We start from the raw sequence: 26,572 nt of genomic DNA on the forward strand, positions 1-26,572 counted from the left end.
CTGGTGGGCCTGTCCAGCCGGAAACTTGGAGTGTTTCTAGGCCTGCCTTCCATGCGGTCCTGTGTCCAGTCAGCACATTCATTGGCCCGACAGGGTCCCCAGCAGGAGAGGTGCACTGCCAACAATAGCATGTGGCCCTGGAATGTGACCTAATATCTCAGAGTGCTCGATTCTATACGAACAGAATAGTACTGCTCATGTGTCCACTAACCAGCACCTACCATTCTTTCTTTTTTTTTTTGCAAATTTTTTTAAACATTTTTTTAGTTGTAGATGGACACAATATCTTTATTTATTTTTATGTGGTGTTGAGGATCCAGGGCCTCACACATGCATGGCGGGTGCCCTACCGCTGAGCTCCTGCCCCCATTCTTTCTTTTTAAAAAATAGATCACTTAAGAATCCATTTTTTTCATATTCTTCCCATCATTACACTTTCCTCCCTATGGTTTTATGTTATTTAAAAAAAATCTTTTAGGAGCTGGGGATATAGCTCAGTTGGTAGAGTGCTTACCTCGCACGTACAATGCTCTGAGTTCAATCCCCAGCACCACAAAAAAAGAAAAAAAATTAGAATAGGTTTAGGTTCATAGCAAATTGAGCATACAGTATAGAGTCCCCAGTCCCCGTCCCACAGAGGCCCAGCCTCCCCACTGCCAGCATCACACACCAGGTGGAGCATTTGCTACGTGTGGCCCCTTCTGCCTCAGGGACTCCTTTCATTTCTCTCGCTGAACGCTGTTGGGCTTCTTCAGAGCACTCTTGTGGTTTTACATGTATGAAGACACACGTGGGGTGGTTGCTCCACACCCTGCACTCAGCCCTGGCTGCGGGGCGGCACCTCCTCTCGTGGAGCTCAGCCCCGGAGCAGCCCCCAGCATCTGTGGCTCTCACCGAGGGCAGTGTTCTTGCTCTTGATTGGGAGGTCCTTTTAAAAAATAAGATAAGCAAGCATGCTTCCAGGTGACTCAGAACATTTTACTTGGACTTGTTTCAGGAGGGGCACATTTGCCATCATCACTGAAAAGATGATGGAAGAGATCAGGGAGGAGGGTGAGGGAATGAGATCAAATAAAGCAAAATGGTAAATGTCAGCTGGCTGTACTTTTAATTAAAAATAAAACCACTTTAAACTCCGTCTCCAGGAGTGCCCTGGAGATCCACCAGTGCCTGCGCCTGTGAGCACAGGCGGCCTGCTGGCATTCCCAGGTCCCGTAACATCGCCTGTCTCTCGAGACGAGTGCCCCAGGGCTGCTGCATGGGTGCCAGTCCTGCCTCCCGTCTCTAGCATCCCCATCCTGAAGGTTGGGTTAGTGCCCCTTGCTCAGCCTGTTCCTGGGGGTGAGATTGGACTGGGCCAGGCATTTTTCCAAAAGAGGCTGCTACAGCAAGTGGATTTGCTAAGTGGCAGTCATTGACGTGTCTAATAAGCCCCCAAATTGGTGAACTTTTTTTTTATCACTGAGTCATATGCTTCAAATCTGTCTTAAGAAAAAAAAATTCTGTGTTTTGTCAGAGGAGCACTTCAAGTCACAGAGAAATCATAGCCTGTACTGTCTGCTGCTGAGAAAGTTCACACTCCGGCTTACTTATAATCACCTGTGGGAGAACTGCATTATTATCTGTTTTTAAAAAGATCAGCAAAGTGATATTTGCCCAGTTTCTTTGTGAGAAAATCTTCTTGGTGTTGAAATTGGGTGGAATTGGGTCTTTTTCAGGCATGGCTAGGTGAGTCACGACATTGATTGCCTAATTCTTTTTAAAATTTTAACTTTCGGTGTGACAAGGTCCCAGCTTTGACAGAGGGGGCACTACAGAACGTGCCCACTCCCTTCCTTCTGCTCTCTGTGCCACCGTCTTACCGAAGAGGCTTCTGGAAGACATCTGTGCACGGGTTGTGCTCTAGGCAAGTGTTGAGTCAGGTCCTTGGAGTTCAGTGTGGGCCTCGTCATGGGACACTGCAGACATTCCCAGCTCAGACAGCAGCGCCGTGGCCACCACAGCTTCACGTTGTTATCAAGATTCAGCATTTGGCCTGTGTGTCCTAACTTCTCCTTTATTCACTTTCTTTTGGAGCATTTCTAGTAAATCCCGGAAATCATCCCGTTCCACTTCAGACCCTTGAGTGTGCAGGCCTTCTTGCCTCAGGTTTCCATCTTGACCCCACGCTTGCTGAGTGCCATCCTGGCCTGGGCCTCCTGTGGGCCTCCAGGATCTGTGCCTGAGGAAGGCCCTCAGGGGAGACAACACGTGGCCCACAGCTCACCTGCGTTGGGCTGAACTTGTGCTCTGTGCGGTTAGGTGGTCAGCCTGTGGGGCAGCATGTAGGAGACAGGCCAGGAGGTGCCGTGGGCACAGGAACCCTTTGGGAGGGGTCTAAAACATGGCAGGTGAACCTCTGGAGGTCAGGGAATGAGAAGGAGCCTCCTCCCATGGTCGAGTTGGCCCGTAGGTAGCACCAAAGGAGTGCCCGATCTGTGGAAGCTCTGCTCTGGGACAGTGTGGTGACAAACTGTCTCCAAACGCAGGAACTCGTGACCCGGGCAGGTCTTGCCCAGTGAGCACCTTGAGGGAGACGCGGTGGTGCGGGGTTCGTTCTTGGCACAGCGTGGCCGTGTTGGTGTCCATCCTGGCACAGCCGAGTCAGGTTGCCGTGTGTGTGGTCACACTGTGTTCCTGGCATCATGACGTCACTAGCATTTGTCAGCAAGTGTTTATTAGGGACTCACGAGGAGCTGCTGGGGCTCTTGAGGTGACTCACTGCCTTTGTCGACGACTGAGCGGTGCCCACTGTGCGGCTTCCTGTTGCCACCTTCTATGGAAGCCTCATCTCAGATGTCCCCTCCTTGCCACCCGCCCCAGCTAAGGGCACACACTTACCTGCTGCCGTCCTTCCTTGTGGCCACGTGGCATCCCCCAGCGTGCTCTCTTCCGGGTCCTGCGTCCCCTCCCACCATCTTCCCAGGCCTGCCTTGTCTTAGGCTTTTGGTGAGCACCTGTTAACTGACCTGCTGTCGCGGGCTGCTGCGGGCTTTCAGGGGATGTCGTTGGCTTGTCTGAGCCCGAATGCCCCGAGTTTAGGTCAGTGGGAGCAGTGAATTGCCACCCGTCCAGCTGATTGTCAGAGTTAGGGTGAACACAGAGGTGAGAACACAGACTTCCTGGTCCCCCTCCAGATGTGTCGAGATCAGCATCTTCTCGTGTAGAGGGTGTGTTGCAGTCTGAATTTCAATCCCTATAAGTGGCTCTGCCCACCTGCTGCAAGGGGACCGCTGCAGTGGAGGCCACGGAGGCTACCATCGAGCATCTAGTGGGGAACGGGAGCCTCGAGGCAGGGATGCTTTTGAATCAGACCTTTCTGTGACTGAAATTATTTTCCGATCCCTGAGCCCTGGATGCAGTGCAGACTCTTGTCACCTTATCTTCTCCATGCAGTGTTTTTAGATCCATTCATTCTTTTTTTTTTTTTTTGTGGGGGAGGGTACCAGGGATTGAACTCAGGGGGACTTGACCACAGAGCCACATCCCAGCCCTATTTTGTATTTTATTTAGACATAGGATCTCACTGAGTTATTAAGCACCTCGCCATTGCTGAGGCTGGCTTTGAACTCGCAATCCTCCTGCCTCAGCCTCCCTGCCTCAGCCGCTGGGATTACAGATGTGTGCCACTGTGCCTGGCCGCACGGTGTTTTCAGGTGGAGAATAGTTAGGTTAGCAAAGGGAAGTGGAGTAAATGACTCTCAGATTCTGGGCTTGAGGCTGTGCACCGCCGGCCCTGCACCCAAATCTCCAGCCTGGCATTTGAAGCATGCTGAGCCAAGTTGGACAGGAGCAGCCATAAAAGCCCCTTGATATGGCCTCTTTGTCCAGTTTCTCCACTTTCCTGTATTTTTCTTACGCTTCAGAGAAATACTATGTTTTTAATTTAATATTCTTGGTTGGTAAGGAAGGCCCATCAAAATATCAGTTTTTTTTTTTGAGAAAATATATGTCTGTAACTCAATGGCATTGAAAAGTCTTTTCTTCTAAGCTTATCAGAATCATCTCAGATAGTTTTGAAATTGTGTCTTTGTGTGGAGAGAAAGGAAGACGTTCTCATGTATGGAAAGTGGGTCACTTTAGAGTCTGTCTCCAGGATCAGTGGCCACGGGGGAGTATGTTCTGTGGCCCTTTGACATTGACAGCTGAGACTTTGCCATAGATTGCCAGGTGTCATGGGACATTGCATGTTTCCTTGATGACGCTTGTGTCCTTGCTGCAGGTACACACAGAGGCTGGGCTGCTGTCCAGATGCGTCTGCTTCACGAGCTGGTCTATGCCTCCCGGAGAATGGGGAACCCTGCGCTGTCCGTGAGACACCTGTGCTTCCTCCTGCAGACCATGCTGGACTTCCTGTCGGACCAGGGTGAGCCGTTGGACTTTGTCTTTCCCAGGCAGCAGGAGGTGTCTGGGTTGGGGTGTGGTGCTCATGGGCGGGTTGTCCCCCTCCCGCTCAGGCCCCCAGGCACAGGCTCTCGCCCCCTCCCGGCTCTGCACTCTGCTTTGTGTCAGGCATGGTGCCGAGGTGTGGTGCTTGTGGAGGGAAGGGCTCAGCTCCCAGGACACTGGCCTCACTGAAGGGAGGTGGGACAGCCAGAGGCCCAGCCCTTTGTACTCTGGCACTGCTTCTTCCAGGGCACCTGGCCAGGGTCACCTGTGCTGCTGTAATGGGCCCAGTGACATCTCTGCCCGCACTCCACAGTGGGCCTCCTCTGCTCCCTCTGCCCACACTGTTCCTGGGGTCACCTGGGCTTTGGGTTTCAGGGGTGATCTGTTTATTCCGCAGCGTGGGACATGTCTCCCTGGTGTCGTGCTTGAAGGTCAGTGTCAGAAGGGGACCCAGCGGCTCCCCTGTCAGGCTGCCTTTGCCACTCTGGCTGTGTCAGTGTAGGGTGCTGGCTGAGTGCTCAGGGACGTGACTTCTGCGGTGAGGCCATGTGTGGGGAGCTTATTAGGAAGGACTCCTGGGATCAACACCCTCTGAAGTGGAGAGGAAGGGAGACTGGTCTTGCTGGGTGGCGTGCACTGCTGACCCAGGCCTCTTGCTCCCTTGCTGGCCAGCTGTTGGTGGCAGGTAGGTGTCATCCTCTTCAGCAGCCAGGGCGCGGCCCAGCTGACCCCTGGACCTCTGCCGCGAGACCTGAGAGGATCTGGGTCTTCCCAGGCACTGGTGCGTGTGGCTCCCAGCGGGGCTGTGACCGGGGAGGCCGGCTTCTGGAGGGGCAGTGCTCTTCCTCTGGGGCACCTCCTCCCTCGCCCTGAGTGATGACTGAGCAGCACCGCTGTCTGCTGTAGTGCCGTGTGGTCACTGCTACTGTCGGGAGCCTGAGAGGCCTGAATGCCCGCTTCTGCAACCCACATCCAGGGGTCTGCCAAGCTCTGTGCGCCTTTGTCTTCCCACTTTCCCATCGCTTTCTCTTGAGTGTCCCTTCCTGGAATCGAAGCAGCCCTCTCCAGCCCCAGGGTCCTCAGGGAGTGTGTCTCCCAGGGAAGTTGTGAGGCCTGGATGTGCCCATGCCCGCAGAGCTCAGGAGCAGGGCCCACTCTGGGCACTGTATGGTGTTGCCCTCAGAACGGGTGTGCAGAAGACCATGTGCCGGTGCCCCGCACAGAGGGAGAGGCTCTGGCCTCCACAGCCTCACCTTCTTGCAGTGGGAGGGGAGGTTCGGTCGAGGCTCTGAACTCAGAAGAGGGTCGTGAGTCCTGCCTCCAGGCTGAAGTGGCCAGGCTCACCAGTCTGTGTCCCTGCAGGTCCTGAAACGCCATCTCTGGGCAGCACTGTGTCCTCCTCCTGCTGTCCCCCTCACTTGTAGAGCCCTTGCCCCCAACTCTGCTGGAACTCGGGGTCTCATTTGAAGATGGCCGTCTGTGTGCAGTGACTTCCATGGCCATTTCTACCCAGAATGACTTCTTGTCCTCCAACCCCTGTCCCTGTCTGTCTTTAATGTTCTGTTCTTAGGGTGCACACCACTTGACCACGTGCCTCCCTCGTGGTGTGAGCTAGCTGTTGTTTTCTATTTAGGACTTCTGGTGACCTGGGGAGTCACTGCTGGCACAGTGGTCTCCTGGACAACAGCCCAGTTTCTGTGCCTGGCCGGTTCCCATTTCCCTTGGCGTTGCATTTGACATTGGAGTCACCACTTGGCCTCCCTACCCTGGTGTGTCTAGCCCCTGAGTAGCAAGGCCACCGAGGAAGCTGCCGATGGGAACACCTCGCTCTTGAGCCTTTGTGGCGTCCTCCCGTCTCCCCTGAGGCTGCAGCTTCTGGGGGCAGGGGTGGCTCCCTCCTTGCTTCGTTGCCTCTTTGCCCTCCCTGTCCCCTGTTTTCATGACCCGACCTGAGATCTGCAACCCCGAAGAGGTAGCACAGCCTCTGTGTCCTCCCTGACCTGAGGCCCTGCCTCCCTTCCTCGGCCATGGCTCTGCTCTCCCTGGTCCTGTCCCCATGTCACATTTAGACATGTGCAGTCTCACGTACCCCTCGTTCTTCCTGAGTGACACCCCTTACCTCCCTTGCCGCACCGTGGGCTTCTCTCCTCCGCAGCACGAACCTTCCTTCCTTGTGGGGGCCTTTACCTCTGGCTCCCTCACGCTGCACCCTGTCTGCAGGCGGAAGGGCCTGTCCCCGTTCTCTTGCTCACACGTGGCTCAGGCTGTACGTACTGCCTGGCGCCTGTGTCTGTTCCAGGAGCACCTGTTTCTGTGTAAATTGCATTTCTCAAGGGTTGGGGTCTGCAGTCAGAGGACCTCAGTAGCATGTGGTGATTTTAAGTGGCTGAGTGTGGAGTGGGGTCCGACAGTGGAGTGAGACACTCCTCGTTGCTGCATCAGGTGTGACTTGAGCTTCTCCCCTCCAGACACAAGGCACTGTGTCCTGGCTTAGTCAGCAACCCGCCTCCATGCCCATGGCTTACCTGAACATGGGAGGCCCCAGGAAAGCAGAGGAAGCACGCACACTGGGTCACTCTCTGGCTTCCCTCCATCGAGGCAGCCCCCACTATCACCTGTGCCCGTGAGCAGAAGTGTGTGATAGCAGAGACTCGGAGAAAACCTCCACCCTGAATGAGGTGAGAATCCTGCTGGGCCTCAGAATTTGGTGACTTCCTCCTCCTTTTTTCTTATCCCGTTTACATTTTAAGATTTGTTTCCCTCTAAACCTATCCTGTGATCTTCCAAAAAGGTGATGTGTGTGGGCAATGGGGTGTCTTGTGGCAGGTCATGTTGAAGGCTTTTTGGACTATACATGTAAAATATTTAAACATAAAATAAGGTTGAAATAGCATGTCTGTAGAGGCCTGTGGTCTCAAGAAGGCCAGTTGAAATACAGGGAGACTCAAGGTCAGGACCTGGGCAGGCTCTGTCTCCCTCAGGTGGGCAGTGTTGCACTTGTGGCCAGAGTCCTGGAGTCCCCACACTGCATGCTGTGATCCCTTTTGGTTGTATCTCTCAGTGGCGTCCTGAAAATAGCCTTTCCCCCCCTTTTTCTTCCTATCCCTCTCTTGCTTTAGATCTACTAGAAGTGCTGGAGGATAAAATTGAATCCTGAGTTCAAATCATGTAGAGTTTTTCTTTTCCTTGTTTCCTAGAGTTAGTGTGGGGAGACTCTAAATCTGCCTTTGGACCTGAATGGAGCCTTGAGGTTCAGTTAGAGTCGCATCAGGCAGCTCTGGGAAGGGGCAGTCGCCAGGCCAGCAGTGTCCTTCTTTCTGGGGTTTGGTTTTGGTGGATGGCTGACTCCCAGGGAGGATGTGGAGAATGCAGTGGTGGGCTGCGCTTGGCCTGTGCTTTTGCGGGCTGCTCTCCCTGGGTGTGGGAAGGTGATATGCCGTGATGGGTGGGGTCTTGGCTGTGCGTGCGTTTCTAGGTGACAGAAGGATTTATTTGCCCATATAATGCTGATAGCATTGCAGTGGTTGCCAGAGGTCTTACTAATTAGAGGTTTAAAGCTTCGTTGTTTAGGAAGAGAAGAATCTAGGTATTTGATATTGTTTGACAAACTGCTGTTTGCTGAGAGGCTGAGGGTGATGTCATTGGTTAATTGGAGTTTTCTGAGGAAGGACGGGAGGAGGGCTGGGAGGGCCTCTCCACCTCTCACCTTTGATCAGTGGACACTCAGGTCAATAACTGCAGCCTTCCTGGATCTCCGATTTCTCATTTGGACAAGCGGGATGTGGAGACTTCTGTGCAGTGCTGTTATTTTTAATGATGGGATTTTGATTTGTTTTAATGGCAGGTCTTTTGCCCTTTTCCCTGAAGAGCTCAGGCACCCCTGGCAGGCTGGGTAATTAACATTTCTCAACATGCCTGCATGGAGATGGAGCTGGAACGGAAGAGCAGCAGAAAGGAAAGACAAAGGTGTGCTCCCATTGGCTGCTGGCAGTGGGGCAGCCACTGGGGACTCCTTGCCTGTCCCTCCCTGTGTGTGCCTCTGAGGTGAGCAGAGAGTGGGCTTCCAGACTGGCAGGAGGCACCTCTTCACCTGACAAGGCTCTGAGCTCCCGGGACTTTGGTCTTTTTTGCAAGGTAGAAGTTTAGACTTGAGGACTTGTGGGGTTTTCCCTGGAAGCGCAGCTGTCTTAGATTTCACTGGTATGGGCCATTTTTGTGCGGGTGCAGAGCTGCCATGGCATGTGGTAGTGGATTTGGGGAGCTGTCATCCCTTGGACCTCGTGGGCTGTGCATGCAATCCCAGCATGCACGAGAGGTAGGGGTCTCTTGAAAGGCTTCTCCCTTTGTGGAGAAGGTGACTTAGAGCCACCCCCTCCAGCCTTGCCTGCGCCCCTTGCGCTTCTCCTTGCCTTGGCTGGGCCGAGTTCCTGACAGTGCTGCAGGTGCAGCAGCGCCCTGGGCAGCCTGCTGGCACACTGCCCTCACTGCCCTTGCACTGTCCCAGAGCGTCCCTTTGTGGAAGCAGCACTCTCCTCTGGTGGCTGCCTATGTGCTGCTGTTGGGGCCCCACCATATCTGTGGAAGGTTCAGAGAATTCTCCGTGGGGATGGACTTCTCGTGCCTCCGTGGTGGGGAGAGCTGTATTCCTGCTCTTTGGTGTGGTCGGAATTCCACGTGCCTGCTTGGACTGCCCTTATGGGGACACGGAGGACGTCTGTTGGCTTGTTTTGTGGGGGACTCTGGGAAGTGAAACCCTCTCTCAGTCCCAGGTTTATGTCTGCCTGCAGCGTTATGTGAAAGGGTAGAGGTGACACCCTTTAGGTGCTTACTGATGTCTTGAGACGATGAGGTTCTCCCTGGATCTTGGACGTGGCTCCTCAGTCACAGTATGGTGGTTCTTTTGACTGAGGTACCACAAAAGGACCCCAAGAGAAAGGGAACAGCAGGGTGATCCCTGAGGGTGAGTAGATATACATACTGATTGTCCAGCATGTGCCGACTTACGATTTGAATTGCTGGGCTGGCCTTAATGACATGCTGAATGGGAGGTGACAGAAAGGAGGGTCAAGGGAAGGACAGGGCAGTGCATGGGAAGTTGTCCCTAGATAGTGAGCAGTGGTCAGGCAGCTGCAGATTGGGCATGTGCCATTTCTGCTCCCCAGGTCTGCGGTGTGGGGACCGAGGGCTGCTGCGTGGGGACCGAGCCTGCTGCCTTGCCATGGAACCCGCGGCTCAGACGCGGTGCTGGGTGTTGTTCAGCTGTGGGGGCTCAGAAGCCTGCTCTGGTCCTGAGCCACTCACTTGGTTTCCTTTGGGAACTCAAGGTCCGGGGAACATGGAGCTTTGCTGGTGGCTGATGGAGTCCACAGCCTCGGGAGCAGAATTGCAGCCCTGAGTCTGTGGAAGGCCGAAGAGCTTACTCAAGTGGCTTTCTCAGAATAGTAAACACATTCACTGAGAAACAGTTCCCGAGCTAACGGGGAGCCCATCCACTTAGCATACACTGGGGACTCCTGGGTTTGTACCTCCACCTTCACCTCTACCTCCACCTCCACAAGCCAAGTACTGATGCTTGCCGTGACACATCCTGCCGAATGAAAGAAGCCAGGCACGCCGCCCGCCATTGCCATGCATGTGCCGGGTGGGGTGGCCCTTGGTCAGCAGCCAGCAGAGGCAGCGGCTCTCCCTGCAGGCCACTCTGCCTCTCATTTCTCATTCTCAAGGGCATGATCCACAAGTTGAGGAGGCCCCAGCCCTGGCAATGAGTCTTCCCCATGCTGTCTCTCTGCACTTGGGATGTGTTACTGAGGCCTGGGCGCCTGCCCCCCGGAAGCCTTGTTCTGTGGCCATGATTTTGTTCTAGTGGGGGAGCCCTTTCTCCAGCAGGGGCTGCTTCTCCATCAGCCCCAGTGTTTCCTTTACACTGGGAGATTGTATCCCGCCCTTGTGTAGGACCTTCCCTCACTTCCCCTGGCTCCTGTGATGAACTGAGGCTCCTTGCTGTGGCCTGCAGGCTGCAAGTTGCTGCTCCTGTTCCCTGGCTCCTCTCATGTTTGAGGCTGAATGATGTCCCTAGAGCCAGTGTGGCTGGCTCCTTGCAGGGAGCTTCCTCCCAGTGCCTGACTCTGGCCTGCCCTTTCCCCTGCTGCTCCCTGCCTGGCTCCCCCTGAGGGTGCGAGCAGTCTCCCCTGTCATGTTGGCTTTCCCTGGGCAGCCTGCCTGGGGCATGCCCATTGCAGGGTGGCAGGGAACAGGGACCTGCCCTTGGATATTGACCCTAGCACTCCGTGACTGTGACGGCTGCCTGGTGATGAACATTTAGGAGGTTAAACGTCAGCCCCTCATGTGGGCTGGTGGTACTGGTCTCAGCCACAGACGCACAGACGTGTGTGCCCAGAGTGCAGAAGCAGAGCCCCCCGCAGCCCTTTGCAAAGCAGGCAGTTTGCTGCTTCAGAAAAAATCATTTTCTGAGCCAAATTCAGTGGCTCTGTTTCCACTCTTGGTGGCATGTGCTGCCCAGGGCTCAGTAGGCTGCCACTTCAGGGTACACCCACGTGTGGTGACCGTGCCACCATCTTGAGAGGGGAGTTCTGCGAGGATCACTGGTCAGACTGAGCTTCTCAGGTGGAGCTCACTTTCTCTCATCAGGTGTCAGTGACCCGTCTCCATTGCAGTAACCGCGCAGGACTGTGGCTTTGTCACTGCAGAGGTGGCTTTGGTTGTCTGTGTCCCTGGGAGTGGATGCAGCTGGTCACCCTCTTCATGCTTTCTTTTCCTCCTTGCATCACCCCCTGAGTGTTCTATACAGGCCTGTACCTTAAGGGACACTGCTGGAATGGAAGTTTGGGACTCAAATGGCCGGTTAGTGCATGGCCTGGAGCGTGGCAGCCAAGCAGGAAGCAGGCTGGGCACAGCACTCTCCTGCTGTCCCCTTCTCCCCAGCTGCACTGGACCATTCTCAAACCACCAGGGTGCTCTGGATGGTCCTAGCAGAGGGTGGGGAGTCCTGACCCCATCAAGAGTGTTGAATTTGGTCTTCGTCTGTGCAACAGGCTCCATGGCAGGGTCCTTGTCCTCTGGAGCTGACCCTCTCCTAGGAGGAGGGTCTGTAGAGGCCTGTACCGCCTCATGCCACCCTGGACCCAAGCGTCCCCTGAAGTCCACCTCTGCAGAGCACCCCGGGGTCCTCACCTTTTAAATCCACTGGTTGGCAGAGCCGTGTCTTATGTCCTTCAGTCCCAGGCCCCTCTCAGGCTCCCCTGGCTTCCTCTACTCTCCGTATGCCATGGCCACCACTCTCCAGAGCAGGGGTCACTTCCTGTCCTCCCGCTCTCCTCCCTTCCCAGCGCAGCCTCCCTCCTTTCCTTCTTCCTGGCCACCTGCTGAGTCCTCTTCCACTGACTTCTGTGTGTGGACCACTGGCCTTGGGGCTTGGTTCCTGATCTTTTTGTCACTTGCTCCTTTTTGGTCCCAGACCTTTAAATGCCATATTAAAACACACTTGCGGCTGGGGCTGGGGCTGGGGCTGGGCAGTAGAGCGCTTGCCTAGCAAGGCCCTGGGTTTGATCCTCAGCACCACATAAAAATAAATAAATGAAATAAAGGTATTGTGTCCAACTGCAAACTAAAAAAGATAAATATTAAAACAAAAACAAAAACAAAAGTACGCTTGCCTCTGTGCACTTGCAGACCCATGTCCCTGTCCCTTCAGTGGTTTTAAACGTCCACCAGTTCGTATTTGAAGGAAGAAACAATTTCTAATCAGTCTCTGATGCACAGGGACTCTATTTAGGGAAAAAGAGGCAGTACCAGCTTGACTATGGTGACCAGGCTGTATCAGGGTTCCAGAGACACATACCTGCCATTCAGGTGGAGGTGTATGACCCTCGCTCGGTGTGGGAAGGCTATGCTCCAGATGCAAGACAAATGAGGATTGGTAGCCGAAGGCAGAGTGAGGGGTCAGCAGATGAGGGAACTCTGGCTAAGCTGGCCTGGCAGGAATAGCAAGGCTGGGAGGTATGGCTAAGGTGAGTTCACAGCATTCTTTTTTTTTGGGGGGGGGGTACTGGGGATTGAACTCAGGGGCACTTGTTCACTGGGCCACATCCCCAGCCCTAGTTTGTGTTTTATTTAGAGACAGGGTCTCACTGAGTTGCTTAGTGCTTCACTTTTGCTGAGGTTGGCTTTGAACTTGGTATCCTCCTGCTCAGCCTCCAGAGCTGGGATGACAGGTGTGCACCACTGTGCCCAGCGAGCTCACAGCATTTTTGCTGAAACTGGGTGAGGCACACCGAGGGGAGGGCCCAAGGATGAGGCCCACAGGAGCCTGTCCAGAGTTTGGTTGGGGAGTCTTCGTCCGAGCGTAGCAAGTACATCTGCACAGGTGCGTGCCACTGTGGGGCTGGCTGCGTGGCTCTCGGGAGTGCTTGTTGGGTGTTTGCTGCTGGGTCCGCAGGTGGGCAGGAGGCTGGGCCCCAGGAGGCTGAGCAGGACCCTGCAGGGATGGCTGGAAGCCTGCCATGTTCCCAGTACCTCTGACCTCCCTGATGGTGGTCCTGGGGCGGGCTGGCCAGGAGTGGCACTGAAGCAGAAGAGCTGGAAGGGGCTGGAGGAGAGGGGCCATGGGTGACGTGCTGGTGACCTCCACAGAGATGCCCAGCCCCCTCTGCCTCCAGAGCACAGGCTGGCTGGCTCAGCTCCACAGGGAGGTCCCCAGCCACGTGCCCACAGTGCTGTCGGTTTTAATTTCTTGTGTGAGTCTCAACCAGAGATTTTCAGGAGGTGGGAGGTAGATTACAATTGATAAAAATGCATTTCTTTTTTTTTTCCCTTGTCTCCTCCAAATTTGATATTTTACTTGTTAGCATCGGTGCGACTTTTTGTTTTCTTGGCAAGTCCATACTAACAGCTTTGGAAGGGTTTGGCTGGAGTAGTAGGAAAGATGATTCCCCCACTTCCCCGGGTGGCGTCAGAGCATTGATCTGACATCACATGATGCTTCCTGAGTGACCATGAATTGTGCTGTGAAGAGAAGAAAACGTGAAGTCCACTGTTCCTTTTGAAACCTTCGTTTCTGAAGTAACTAGTGGTATAGTGTGTGAATTCTGGTAGACCCTCTGGACTTGGAAGGGCGTGTCGGGGTTCTGGGTGTGCGGGGTTCTGCGTGCCTTTCAGACACAGGTGCACAGACAGGGGAAGCTCTCTTGTGTCCTTTCCGTGTCTCCTAAGTCCAGTGCTGTGCTGCTTCCCAGCAGGTCGGGAGGCAATCTTGGCCAATCCTGACTGTGCCAACAGGCTGTGGGAGGGCACGGGTGCTGTAGGCCAGAGCCTGCGGGAGCAGGGGTGCAGCAGTGCCCGTGCCCTTGGTGCTCATGGGCCGAGTACACGGTCTGTAGAACACAGTGTGCTGACGCCGCATTGGACGTCTGTGCTGGGGAGGAGGGTCCAGGCAGGCAGTGCCAGAGCCTTGCTGGAGCTGAAGAGGGAGGCCTGGTCCCACAGGAAGGGCAGGGGCAGGGGCAAGGGAGGCTTGTGGCATGGAGGTCCGACCACCTTCCTCTTCTCAGGAAGGGGAGGAGGAACTCTGGACAGAGGATGAGAGGTCCAGGATGAGTGGAGAGCTGGCTTGGGTGGCTTTGGACTGGGGAACAGTTGTGCTTCCTCTGCCTCATCCCTGAATTGCCTGGCAAGGAACTGCGGGGGCGTAGGTGTGTTAGTGCCCTGGGAGGACACAGGAGGATGCCAGATGGACAGTTATTGCCATCCTGCCTTTTATCTGCAGTTACAAAGTGTCCCTCCCTCCCTTCCCTCCTTTCTCCCTTCTTTCCTCATTTCTTCCTCCCTTTCTCTCTTTCTTTTTTTCCAGGGTTTGAACTCCAGGGTGCTTAATCTCCAAGCTACATCCTCAGCCCTATTTTATTATTTATTTATTGGCACTAGATCACTGAGGCCCATCCCTTGCCCTATTTTATATTTTATTTAGAGACAGGTCTCACTGAGTTGCTTAGTGCCTCGCTTTTGCTGAGGCTGGCTTTGAACTCGCGTTCTTTCTGCCTTAGCCTCCCGGGCTGCTGGAATTACAGGCATGCGCCACCGCGCCTGGCTTTTTATTTTATTTTATTTTTGAGACAGGGTCTCACTAAGGAATCTTTTAGAATTTAAGGAAATTGTAAAATAATATTAGAAATTAGAATGCAAATTTCATTTCCTAGGTTTTGGTATTGGTTAGTGTAAAAAAATGCCATAGTAACTGGAAGTTTTCTGTACTATGGACTGTCAGATGAGAAATGTGGGGTGTGTTGAAGGCCCTCTGTGCTGCTCTTCATTCCCACCACGAGGCCAACACACACCTCATGTTTGGGTATTGGCACACTTGGTTCTGAAGCACACAGAGCTGTACCAGGACTCCCGCCACAGATGAAGAGTGCATGTTTTTTTTTTTTTTTTAAATATTTATTTTTTAGGTGTAGGTGGACACAACACAATGCCGTTATTTTTATGTGGTGTTGAGGATCAAACCCGGGTCCCGCCCGTGCTAGGCGAGCGCTCTACCACTGAGCCACAATCCCAGGCCAGTTTTTTTTCTTTTTAAAAATCACTAAGGCAACAACCCTTTTTTTTCCTTCCTGTTTTCTATTTCCAATGTTTTTTCCCCTTGTAGTTCCCCCCTGGATTGTGTATATGGCTTCTTTGGGAATTTTATTCGCTATATTTCATTTTTTCACCTGGATGGGGGAGAAGGCAAGATCTGCATGTGAACTGTTTTGTTACAGATTCCCTCTGAGAGTTGTTCAGTAAAGGGGTGTAACTTGTTTCTATTGCAGTTTATATGATTTCTTTTCTTTGCTCAGAAATAGGCAGAATTTTTTATTTGTTGAATAAAACGCAGCAAAAAGAAGAGGGGTTTTGGACTTCCTGTTAGTTGTGTGTCGAGGAGATAAGTGCTGTGTAGTGCAACATAATAGGTACCTTCTAATAAAACGTGTTGTTGCTGGAGAAACCATGCAAGTGTAATAGTGGGTAAAGAAAAGCCATCAGTATGGCAAAGTCCCAAGTGTACGTGTGGATTTACTAGTTATGGGAAAACACTAATTTGTGGAGTTGTGGGTGGGCCAAATGTGAGCGTCCAGGTGGTGTCAGAAGGGCCTTCTGCAGCCTTGCCAGAGTCTGGCCTTGGTGATGGGGTGGCTCCCGTGTCATGCTTTCAGTGGGCCAGCACAGTCCTGCTGCTGTGCTGACTGCCCATGTCTCTGTGCCAAGTGCCACCACCCCATGGCTCAGGCCCTGCCATTCTGGTCTGGAACAAAAGTGACCTCCTTGCCTCTCAAACCCTCCTTGTTTTGCCTGCCCTCCTCTGGGGTGGCCCAGTGATCTCTAAAGCGGGTGTTTACCTGTAGCTTTTTAGTGTACAAATAGCATCAAAGCTTCCCTTTGTCCACAGAAATAAAGTTCAGGCACTGTAGCATGTTGTGCAGTGTGCCCAGTCTGTTGCCGTCCACTCCAGTGCCTGCTTGTAGGGCTCCTGTGTATTTCTGTGCACAGGTGGGCAGCCCCCCACCGCCCGCCACCCTTGCCATCTCCCCTGGACACTGTCAGGAATCACATCATTCCCTTCTTGGCGCAGCGTTTCCCCACAGTGTGCTCCAATACTGGTTGCAGGGCTTGTGAATTGCTGGCTTCCATAACCGTGAGCTGCTGTGTGATACCTGGGCAGGTCTTGGTTGTTCTAAACACAAGCCCAGCACAGAATCCAGCTCAGAGGCTCAGGAAGTGCTGCTTAGATCCAGTTGCCTTGTTTTTCTCTGGGGCTGAGAAAAACACCTTCTTGCCACGCAGTTGTGAGGATCGGAGTCCGTCTGTGTGAAGAGCCTGCACATGCTGTGTGCTCAGGAACTGGTGCCTGGTTCACGGAGGTTTGCTCCTCATGTCTAGAATTCCAGAAGCATCTTCTACATGCTGTTCTTATGTTGCGGGAAGCAGACTAGTTGAGAAGCAGCAAGCAACACTCGGAGAGGAGAACTCCAGCAGGTCCAGAGGAAAACAGACTCCAAATTCTGAGCCTGATCCACAGTTATTAGGTGTCATCTTAGACCCAACCTCTCATTGGGGCCTTTCCCTCTTTTAAAAAAACTTCCCAATCTAAAGGCTTGAAGGTCTTGGGCAGGGTCTCCAACGTAAAGCATGCTCACAGAAACAGGTAAGAAGAAAGGGCTCTTTTCTTAGGCATCTGTTAAGTTTCAAGAGGGAGTAGCCAGTCTCGCTTCTGAGGGCAGTTATTTACAATCCAAAAGGTGGGGACCTGTGGTTACTTAGGCTTCCTGGAGAAAGGCTGAGAGAGGGGAGGCGAACTGACCCTTCCCCAGGCATTGGTTTCTTACCGTAATATTTTTATAATTTCATTTCACAACGAGGTCTGGTTTTGCCATCACACCTGAGCCAGGAATCCTCCAGCCTTCTGTTTTGTTCGTGTCCTTTGTGGGACAAGATGTGGAGTGTATAGAAAGGGGACAGGGAGGCGTGGTTTTGGCAGAGTAATGTATGGGCTGTGGTACTTGGACTCAGGCAGATCTGGCTTTGCATCCTGGCCATCTACTTATTAAATGTGAGCTTTGACAATTTATTGACTATACTAAGCCAAATTTACAAATATAAAATTAAGGAGAGTGTCTGGTCAGTTGGGGGGTCATCAGAACTAGTGTGACTCAGTTGTAGTGTGGTGCTGAGGGGCGGGTGCCTAGGAAACATCAGCATCCTCACTCACTTTCCCTGCTCGCAGGAAGCTGCCCCCTGACAGTGTTATATGGTTCTCCTGCTCAAAGTCCTGTGCAGCTGGCTCTTGGTAGGTGTCATTGAGACTCGGAGCTGTGGGGGAACTGCTAAGAGAGCCAGAAGACTGCTTCTGGGTGGGATTTACACTGCCAGGCGGGAATGGGGGGTCTTTATTTTTGGCTATGGCTAACTCATCTGCAGGTGCTTATTTATTGCTATGTGTGACTTAAATGATCAGAAGGTAGACATATCAGAAATGCGTCAGAGTGAGGTGAGCACAGGCGTGGTTACAGTCAAGCCCTAGTGGGGTGGCAGGGTCTTCACAGGAGGTGCTGATGCAGAAAGTGGAGGTGGCTGGAAGATGTGCTGCCACGTGGACTGGGGCCGTGACCTTTGTCACGGCCAGGCATGGTCCTGCTTGTGGGAATGTAGGAAGTGGCTAAGTGATCACTCATAAATGCTCATTCATTTATTGAGTAGCTCTAGTTATATACTGGATCTCAGATTTGATGTAGAATCTGGAATCTATTAGCATTTTCTGTCACCTCCCTGCAAGGAATTCAAAACCACACAGCCAGCAGAGCACCACAGAGGGCTCTCGCCCAGGGCGTGACAGTGGGGCCTTCCGGCGGTTTTGACCATGACCCATAGTGGGAAGTATGTTGTGTGTGTGAACCAACGTTCCAGGCCATGATGCCTGTCCTGGTGTCTGTGACACATGTCTCTTACGGCCACTGGTCCTTATTTGTTGTCTTTGCTTGTTTGTGTGGCGTGTGGACAGAAGGCAGTAGTTGGCCCAGGCAGCCATCAGATCTTGCTGGTGATCTGGGAGAGAAGGAAGGCATCGGCTCAGGCTGTTATTGGGTGTCCTTTTGTTTGTTAGTTGTTGGTGCATTATGGAGGAGCATCATAGGGGGCCTTATGGTGGTGTGTTCATGTTGCATATAACATAACTTGGGCACTTTTCTTCCCCGATACCTCCCTCCTCTTCTCTCTCCCTGTTCCTTTCTTCTGCTTGTTGCTCCCCTCCTTAGGAGGTCTCTCTGTTTACTTTTTTCTCTCTAGCGTCCACCTGTGAGAGAGAACCTTTGATGCTTGACTTTTGAGTCTGGCTTATTTTGTTTGATGTGAGGCTCTCCAATTCCATTTGAATATCATTTTAAGAAAGAGATTGGGGTTAAGTCAAACCAACAGTGTCTATTGATTCGCTTGTAAGTGGCTGGGATCCATGTGAGGGGAAGATATGGCATATGACCTGGTAAGTGAACTGCAGAGCCCGTCTTCAGGATGGACGTTCTGAGTTTATCCTCTCTGACTGCACAGAGAGCACGATGCCCCCTTCGAGGGAAGAGCCTGCTCAGGCCACAGCGCTTCAGGAGTGTCATCCTGAAGATGATGTTCTCGTGAGGCATCCAAGGGCGCGTTCTATCCTCTGCTATGGTGCTGGGGATGGGACCAGGGCCTGGTGCGTGCTGGGCAGGCACTCTGCCATTGACTTGTGTCCCCAGCTATTCAAGGGCTCTTTAACATTCTAGCCACGTTTGATGCATTTTGGGGGAGCATCTCAGTGGAAGTGGGGAGCTGCACACATCCAGGGACTCTGTTGAATTGGAAGACTCTGTACAGACAGCCCAGCTGTGGTAAGGTGGCCGCGCCTCGTGGGAAGGGTGTTGTCTGCTGCGGCTGCAAGGACATAGGAGGTCAGGGATACAGAGGATGTTGGCTTCATTAGAGTGCCACCGCAGGTCACAGGAGTTGGTTACTCATGTGGTGGGGCACCAAGCTTCCGGAGGCAGTGAGGTTGCAGGTGAGCCTAGGGACAATGGGGCCACCGAAGTGGCCTCAGAGGGATCAGGGCCTCATCCCCTCAGAGAGCAGCCCTGTCATCTCTGGTGTGACTGGGCAGGATGCCGCCTCCAGGCCACTCTGCCTGCCTGACGGAGCGCAGTCATGGTTGCTTCTGTATCTCTCACCATCTCTCACCCGCCCCTCTGTTGGATGCTGGGATTCTGAGTGGGACCTCACAGCAGGCTCAGGCTCCCCCAGGGCGAACGCCCAGCACCCTCTCACACAGCCGAGCCTGACCCCAAGTGGCCCATTCTGACAGGCAGGCCCACACCCGTGTCCGTGTGTGTGGGAGATGCGTGAGGGTGTGGGCCTGGGGTCCTGAGTGGTCCTGCCGTCCAGGGCCAGTCTTGATCTTCTGAGCCTGTTGCTCGCTGGTCACAGTGATAGCATGCTCCAGTTGACTGGTCTCCCACTTCCCAGCCAGTGTCATCTTCAGGCTGCTCTTCCTGTCACATCTTTCCTCACATGTCCCCACTCTGAGGGGCAGAGAAGAAAGGCCAGGCTCTACCTCGCCTGGGCTCTGGGTCCGCGGGCATGTGTGATGGGCGCTGTTGAGCACCTCCCAAGTGCTGCCCCAGTGCTGATGCCTTTCTGTGCGCCATGACTTCAGGCCTCACTGTTGCCAGCCAAGCCAGCGACCGCGGGGACTGTGTTACAGGAAGAGCTAAACTAGGTGCCCTGGCCCCCTTGGTACTGCCCTGAGGAAGGGCATGGCACTCTGCCGCCCTGCCCTGGAGCCTGGGGTCTTCCTGGCCCTCATCATCTCTGGCAGGCCCAGCGAACACGGGGTCTCGTTGCCTAGGGACGAGGGTCACCGTGGCTGTGTCCGTGGGCATCAGATGCCACACCCCGAGTTTGTCCCTGTACTGAGGAGGTTTTATCTCAACTTAGATGTGGTTGTTATTTGTTTGAAAGACAGAAATTGGATGAGATAGAAAATGTCAGGTTTAATTTATTCAGCTACTCCTTCTTTTCACCGCCAGCTCGTTACTTTGCTACTCAGCCCAAAGAAATGCATTAAAAGTTTTCCATTCATCAGTGTCACAGTGGACGGGGACTTGGCTGAGTGAGGCTGTGCTGTATGGGCCTCCATCTTGATGAGGTGGACCTTGGTCTCTCATTTCTCTGTGTTTCTGGGCCTGAGAGGGCAGGACATGAAAGAAGTGGTGTGTTTCTTCAGGGTTCCCAGAGGTTCTCGGTTCGGCCTTGCCTTTGCCGTCTCCGAGCTCCACACCAGCTCTCTCGCTAGCTGCAGAGGAGGCCGGAGCCAGAGGCTGCTTGCCCTGCAGCTGCGTCTGGAAATGGTGGAGGGATCTGCTGAACAGAGCTGCATAGCACTGCACTGTGATGGTCACATCATAGAATCAGGGAGGCTTGCTCCTTGAATGCTGAGCACCAGGACTTCAGAGGGAGACGAAGTGTTTCTCTCACACTGCACCTCGGGGAAGAAAACCAAGAAGCTAGAAGAAGAGTTTTCATTTCAGAAAAATCATGAAGTCAGTCATATATCATCAAAGATAGCAATTTGTCATAAAAAGGTTACTATAAACCAGAAATTACAAAGAAGGTAAATGAAGGCTTGATTTAAAAAAATTCTTTGAAGGTTTAAGGTGGAAATTTAAGAGTGAGGCTTGGTCTATAAAAAAAATATTTTAACAAATTTGTTTATGATTTTACATAGGTAGGAGTTTTATTGCTTCAGTTTCCAAATGAAGACTGGGCTTGTCTTCTCGCAGGACAACACTGTGTCCTCAGTTGACTTCATCATCTTTTCTTCCCATCTTTTCTGTTTGAGTTAAGGGTGACACCATTTTCCTGGTTTGGAAGCTTAAAACCTTTAGAGTCACCCTCAATTCGCCATGCTTACCTTGTGTCCTGTTGGCTGGTTGGGATGTCCACGCGAGGCTCACGTTTCTCTCACATGGGATTTCTCTTCCACCTGTCCTGGTGATGGCTTGGGGTTCGTACTGTTGGCCTCCATGCCTCCGGGCGTTGCAGTAGTCTCTTTGCATCTGAAGGCTGATGTTCCCTGGCTTTTCTTCTTGGAGTCTGAAGCCAGAATAACCATTTCAGCACAGAAACTTAATCACATTCTGTTCCTCGAGATCCTGAGTGACTCCCCCTTGTCTGCCCAGTAGTCTCAGGTCCATCTCAAAGCTGTTCACGAGTGGATGCAGCCTCTCTGACAACCTGATTTCATACCGTCTCCATCTGCAGAATGGACGTGTTCTGTGGGCGGCATTTTCTTCTTGCAGCTCATTACGCAGTCAGGAACATTATGCTGTTCCTGTTGTAGGGTTGCAGTCCTCGTCCTCGCCCTCTTCACCTGCTGGTGAGTGTCTTGATGAGGGTCTCTTCCTCCTAAAAGGTGAATGGATGGGCAACATTAGTTTGCTCAGTGACTGTTGAATGAAGTAGGAGGCCGTTTGGCTGAGCCCATTACGAGGGAGAGTAGTGGAGAGGTGGCAAGCCCCGAACCAGGAGAAGGTTTCTCCACGCTTCAGCATTTTGGCCTGCAGGATGGGCACAGCAGTGGCACACTGGTAGGCTTTGGGGTGATTTAATTAGAGCACATGTGCCAAGTGCTTGGTATGGTGCCTGGTGCACAGCGTACTCGCACAGGACGTATGTAGCAGCTGTTCCTCAGCCTGCCAGGGACACCTGTGTGATACCAGGGGTGGCTGTGAACTGCCTGCCATTAACCCTCACCTCTGGGAATATGGGGAGAGCTTGGAGGTTCCTCACTCCATCGGCGCATTGTAATACTATGTTCTTTGCACACAGAGCGCTTATGCACAGACTCCTCACGCAGTCAATGATTTTCCACAAAGGTACCAATAACACACATCTGGGCCACACACTCTCTTCAATAAATGGTACTAGGAAAACTAGGTGTCCACATGTAGCAGGGTGAGGCCAGACCTCCAGCCCTGGCCACGCAGGGTTGATGCAGTGGGTCATGCACTTCCATGTGAAGACCCACACCTAAAGCCACTGGAAGACAACAGAAGACATTGGTCTGGGTGAGGAGTGTTTGGATAAGATTATAAAAGCACAGGCAATGACAGAAATGACACATGAGACGGTATCAAACTAGAACCCTTCTGTACATTAAGGGAAATCAGTGAAGAGGCCCCCTGCGGAGTGGCGGAGATGTTTGCAAACTGTTCATCTGCCAAGGGATCCAAACCCTGATTTTTCTTTATAAAACTTTTTGAAAATTCAGTTTTATGTTTTTAAAATAATTTTATTATACAAATAATAAAATGTTTCATGTAGAAATCTTGGGAAGCATCAGCAGATGAGAAAGATTAGGCATAATCCCACATAGGTACTAACATTTTAGTGTATTTCTTTTGTATTATTTTTTCAAAGTGAATTAATTTTTTAAAAAAATTGAACTTACTTGATTATTGTAATTATGCACCTTGAATTTCCAAGGCATAGTAGACATTTTCTGTCTTACAGAAGACTTTTTATAAATGCTATTCTTGATGATCACAGTTTCCCTAAACCACCATCTTGTTCTCCCTCCAGCTTCCAGTGTGAGCACACTCACCTCTTGTCCTCTCCTCCAGCTCCCACTGTGAGCACCCTCACCTCTTGTCCTCCCCTCCAGCTCCCACCGTGAGCACCTCACCTCTTATTCTCCCCTCCAGCTCCCACTGTGAGCACCCTCACCTCTTGTTCTCCCCTCCAGCTCCCACTGTGAGCACCCTCACCTCTTGTCCTCTCCTCCAGCTCCCACCGTGAGCACCTCACCTCTTATTCTCCCCTCCAGCTCCCACTGTGAGCACCCTCACCTCTTGTCCTCCCCTCCAGCTCCCACCGTGAGCACCCTCACCTCTTGTCCTCTCCTCCATCTCCCACTGTGAGCACCCTCACCTCTTGTCCTCTCCTCCAGCTCCCACCGTGAGCACCCTCACCTCTTGTCCTCTCCTCCAGTTCCCACCGTGAGCACCTCACCTCTTGTCCTCCCCTCCAGCTCCCACTGTGAGCACCCTCACCTCTTGTCCTCCCCTCCAGCTCCCACTTGTGAGCACCCTCACCTCTTGTCCTCCCCTCCAGCTCCCATTGTGAGCACCCTCACCTCTTGTCCTCCCCTCCAGCTCCCACCGTGAGCACCCTCACCTCTTGTCCTCCCCTCCAGCTCCCACCGTGAGCACCCTCACCTCTTGTCCTCCCCTCCAGCTCCCACCGTGAGCACCCTCACCTCTTGTCCTCTCCTCCAGCTCCCACCGTGAGCACCCTCACCTCTTGTCCTCTCCTCCAGCTCCCACCGTGAGCACCCTCACCTCTTGTCCTCTCCTCCAGCTCCCACCGTGAGCACCCTCACCTCTTGTCCTCCCCTCCAGCTCCCACCGTGAGCACCCTCACCTCATCCTCCCCTCCAGCTCCCACCGTGAGCACCCTCACCTCTTGTCCTCCCCTCCAGCTCCCACCGTGAGCACCCTCACCTCTTGTCCTCCCCTCCAGCTCCCACCGTGAGCACCCTCACCTCTTGTCCTCCCCTCCAGCTCCCACCGTGAGCACCTCACCTCTTATTCTCCCCTCCAGCTCCCACTGTGAGCACCCTCACCTCTTGTCCTCCCCTCCAGCTCCCACCGTGAGCACCCTCACCTCTTGTTCTCTCCTCCAGCTCCCACCGTGAGCACCCTCACCTCTTGTCCTCTCCTCCAGCTCCCACCGTGAGCACCCTCACCTCTTGTCCTCTCCTCCAGCTCCCACCGTGAGCACCCTCACCTCTTGTTCTCCCCTCCAGCTCCCACTGTGAGCACCCTCACCTCTTGTTCTCCCCTCCAGCTCCCACTGTGAGCACCCTCACCTCTTGTTCTCCCCTCCAGCTCCCACCGTGAGCACCCTCACCTCTTGTTCTCCCCTCCAGCTCCCACCGTGAGCACCCTCACCTCTTGTCCTCTCCTCCAGCTCCCACTGTGAGCACCCTCACCTCTTGTCCTCTCCTCCAGCTCCCACTGTGAGCACCCTCACCTCTTGTTCTCCCCTCCAGCTCCCACTGTGAGCACCCTCACCTCTTGTCCTCCCCTCCAGCTCCCACTGTGAGCACACACTCACCTCCTGTCCTCTCCTCCAGCTCCCACTGTGAGCACACACTCACCTCCTGTCCTCTCCTCCAGCTCTCACTGTGAGCATCCTCACCTCTTGTCCTCCCCTCCAGCTCCCACTGTGAGCACACATTCACCTCTTGTGCTCTCCTCCAGCTCCCACTGTGAGCACCCTCACCTCTTGACTTTGAGTCTGGCTCATCTCACTCAGGAGGAAGTCCTCTAGTCCCTTCCTTTACAGCAGGTGATGGGATTTACCTCTTTCTTAGGGCTGAGTGGAGCTCTGTTGTGGCTACATACCACATTGTCATCACTCATTCCTCTGTGGATGGCACCTGGGCTGTTCCACAACTTGAGTACTGGGAATTGTTCTGCTTTAAGCATTGGTATGCGTATGTCACTGTAGTAAGCTGATTTTGGTTCTTTTGCATAAAGTCCACAGAGTGGGAAGAAGGGGTGCTCCTGTGCTGCTGAGACACCCACTTTGGAGACCAGCGGGAGGTTCCTCCAGAGACTAGGGGTGGAACCATCTTATGTCCCAGCTGTCTGGTTAAGTCTTTATTCTGAAGGTGATTTCCTCTTTTAGATACTATACTAACACCTTTAGAGATGTTTGAAATTTTTTAGGTAGTACTTTATATGGGTAATTATGGGGTAAGTTGATGGCTTAACATAATTTTTTTTCATTTTGGGAGAAAGAGTTTAAAAACTTAGAACTAACACAGGGAAGTTCCGTACCTCGTGGTACACTTGAGTGATGGCTCATCACTCTGTGAAGTGCATGAGCACATGTGGAGGGTATGCCGGGGTGATTTGTGTGGCTCACTGCAGTTTGCTCATCGGTGGACAAGGAAGAGGCTTGTTTTCTTGTTTTTTTGGCAGGTTTTAGATGTCTCCTTGTCTGTCATGTCACTAGTGGTGGCAGGTGACTTTTTCATCCTTTGAAGGTGACTGTTGGGCTACCTGGATGCTTTTCCCGTTTGAGATGTTAGGGTGCTGCGTGTGCCTGATTGACTATTTTGGGATATCTGTGTTTTCCTTATACATCGGGCAGTCTGGGTTGGCAGTGTGACAGAATGAGAAAAGCAAGAAATTTGAGCTCAGAGCTCTGGATTTTGGAAATAATTTAACCATTTGTTACTTCAGTCATAAGCCTCAAGTTGCCCCTCTGTAAAGTGGGCGAGTGACGCTCTGAGTGATGGGAAGAATATTAGATTTGAAAAGTGTGGAAAAACCCAGCCTTGTCCCATCATAATGTGACCTTGAAGAGGGTTTTTTAAAATTCCCCTCTTCTTATGCCTGCAATGGGGTTAGTGGGTAAACCGCCAAGTCAGACTGTGCAGGCATGGCCCCTGCTGTGTGTGCTTAAAATGTCCCTCACCATCTAGGGGACTGACTGCCACTTTCCTGCCCCCTGCCCAGTTCTCAACTTGCTGCTCAAGTTCTTCAGAGGACCACCAAAGACTATTGGGCTCCCAGGGCTCTTGCCTGACGGTTCTGTCATGTTCACACCTATCTCCCTTTCCAGAAAAGCTTGTCCTCCGCCTGAGTCCATCCCAGACCTCCAGGATTCCTTTCAGAAGTTTCCACTGGTGCTCTCTTCTCTCTCTGCCTGTGTGTTTCCCGGGGTGCTGTTCCGGGTCTGTGTTTCCTTTGGGGACCACCCCTCTGCTGCTTTTCCTGGTGCTCAGGAGGCTCCCTTGTGATCCGCGTCTGGTGGGTCTTCATCCTCTGGGCTTGCTTCCGAGGCGGCCTGTCTAAACCAGAGTCTTGGATCAGCTCTCCTGACCTCTGCACCTCTGCCTGGCCTGGGCTCCCCTTCCTGCTCCGCTGCTGTTCTGCTGACCTCATTTCGTCTCTTTCTCGGTTCCGCAGCGTGGGAGCTTAGGAGTGCTTCTTGATGTGGATGTGGTCCCCGGCTCATGCCTGGCATCTCTGGGTCCCTAGGACCTTGCCACCTGTGCAGAGACGGGGTCTCAGCCAGTCGCTGTGTGAAGGTCTTCTTAGCTCTGAGCCTGTGCATTTGCTTTCCCACGAATCCCCCCATCTCCAGCTTTCCTGATGGTTCTGCGTTGGGCTGTATGGTTTTGTGAGGCTGAGCTTGCGCTGACTGTGCAGTGCTCTGGGGGCGGCTACAGGCTTGTTGCCTCCTGGAGCTCCTCCTTGTGGCTCCTGAGTGCTGATGTTTGACTCCGGTTCTGTGAGACTGTGGTGTGCAGGGTCCCTGTCTGCGGTGGGCTGAGGGCCGTGAGTGGGGAGGTCGTCCCTCCTCTCTTTTCTGGAAGAGTCTGTGGAGGCGTCAGTGTTCTCCTCTCTTGGGGTAGCCTGACCATGCCATCTGGCAGAGGGACTTTCCTGGAGGATTGACAGACTCAGGGCCACAGTCCCTTTTTTTTTCGTGTGGTTTCCCTTGTTCCCTCTGTCCTCTGTCCCTGACTGGCATGTTTGTGTTTCTCTCCTGGCGT

General features: G+C 53.0%; 1 protein-coding gene across 4 annotated transcripts in view; it reads left to right on the forward strand.

The window, feature by feature from the left end:
• Positions 1-26,572, forward strand: part of Trappc9 (trafficking protein particle complex subunit 9) — a 496,909-nt gene that overhangs the window by 55,553 nt on the left and 414,784 nt on the right. For all 4 annotated transcript variants that reach the window (XM_078016653.1, XM_078016651.1, XM_078016650.1 and 1 more), the window contains one exon: positions 4,262-4,405. In XM_078016653.1, the coding sequence (XP_077872779.1) occupies positions 4,262-4,405 (144 nt within the window). The remainder of the gene's footprint in view (positions 1-4,261; positions 4,406-26,572) is intronic.

The sequence above is a fragment of the Ictidomys tridecemlineatus genome, chromosome 7 (genome assembly GCF_052094955.1).
Source record: "Ictidomys tridecemlineatus isolate mIctTri1 chromosome 7, mIctTri1.hap1, whole genome shotgun sequence".
Lineage (NCBI taxonomy): Eukaryota > Metazoa > Chordata > Mammalia > Rodentia > Sciuridae > Ictidomys > Ictidomys tridecemlineatus.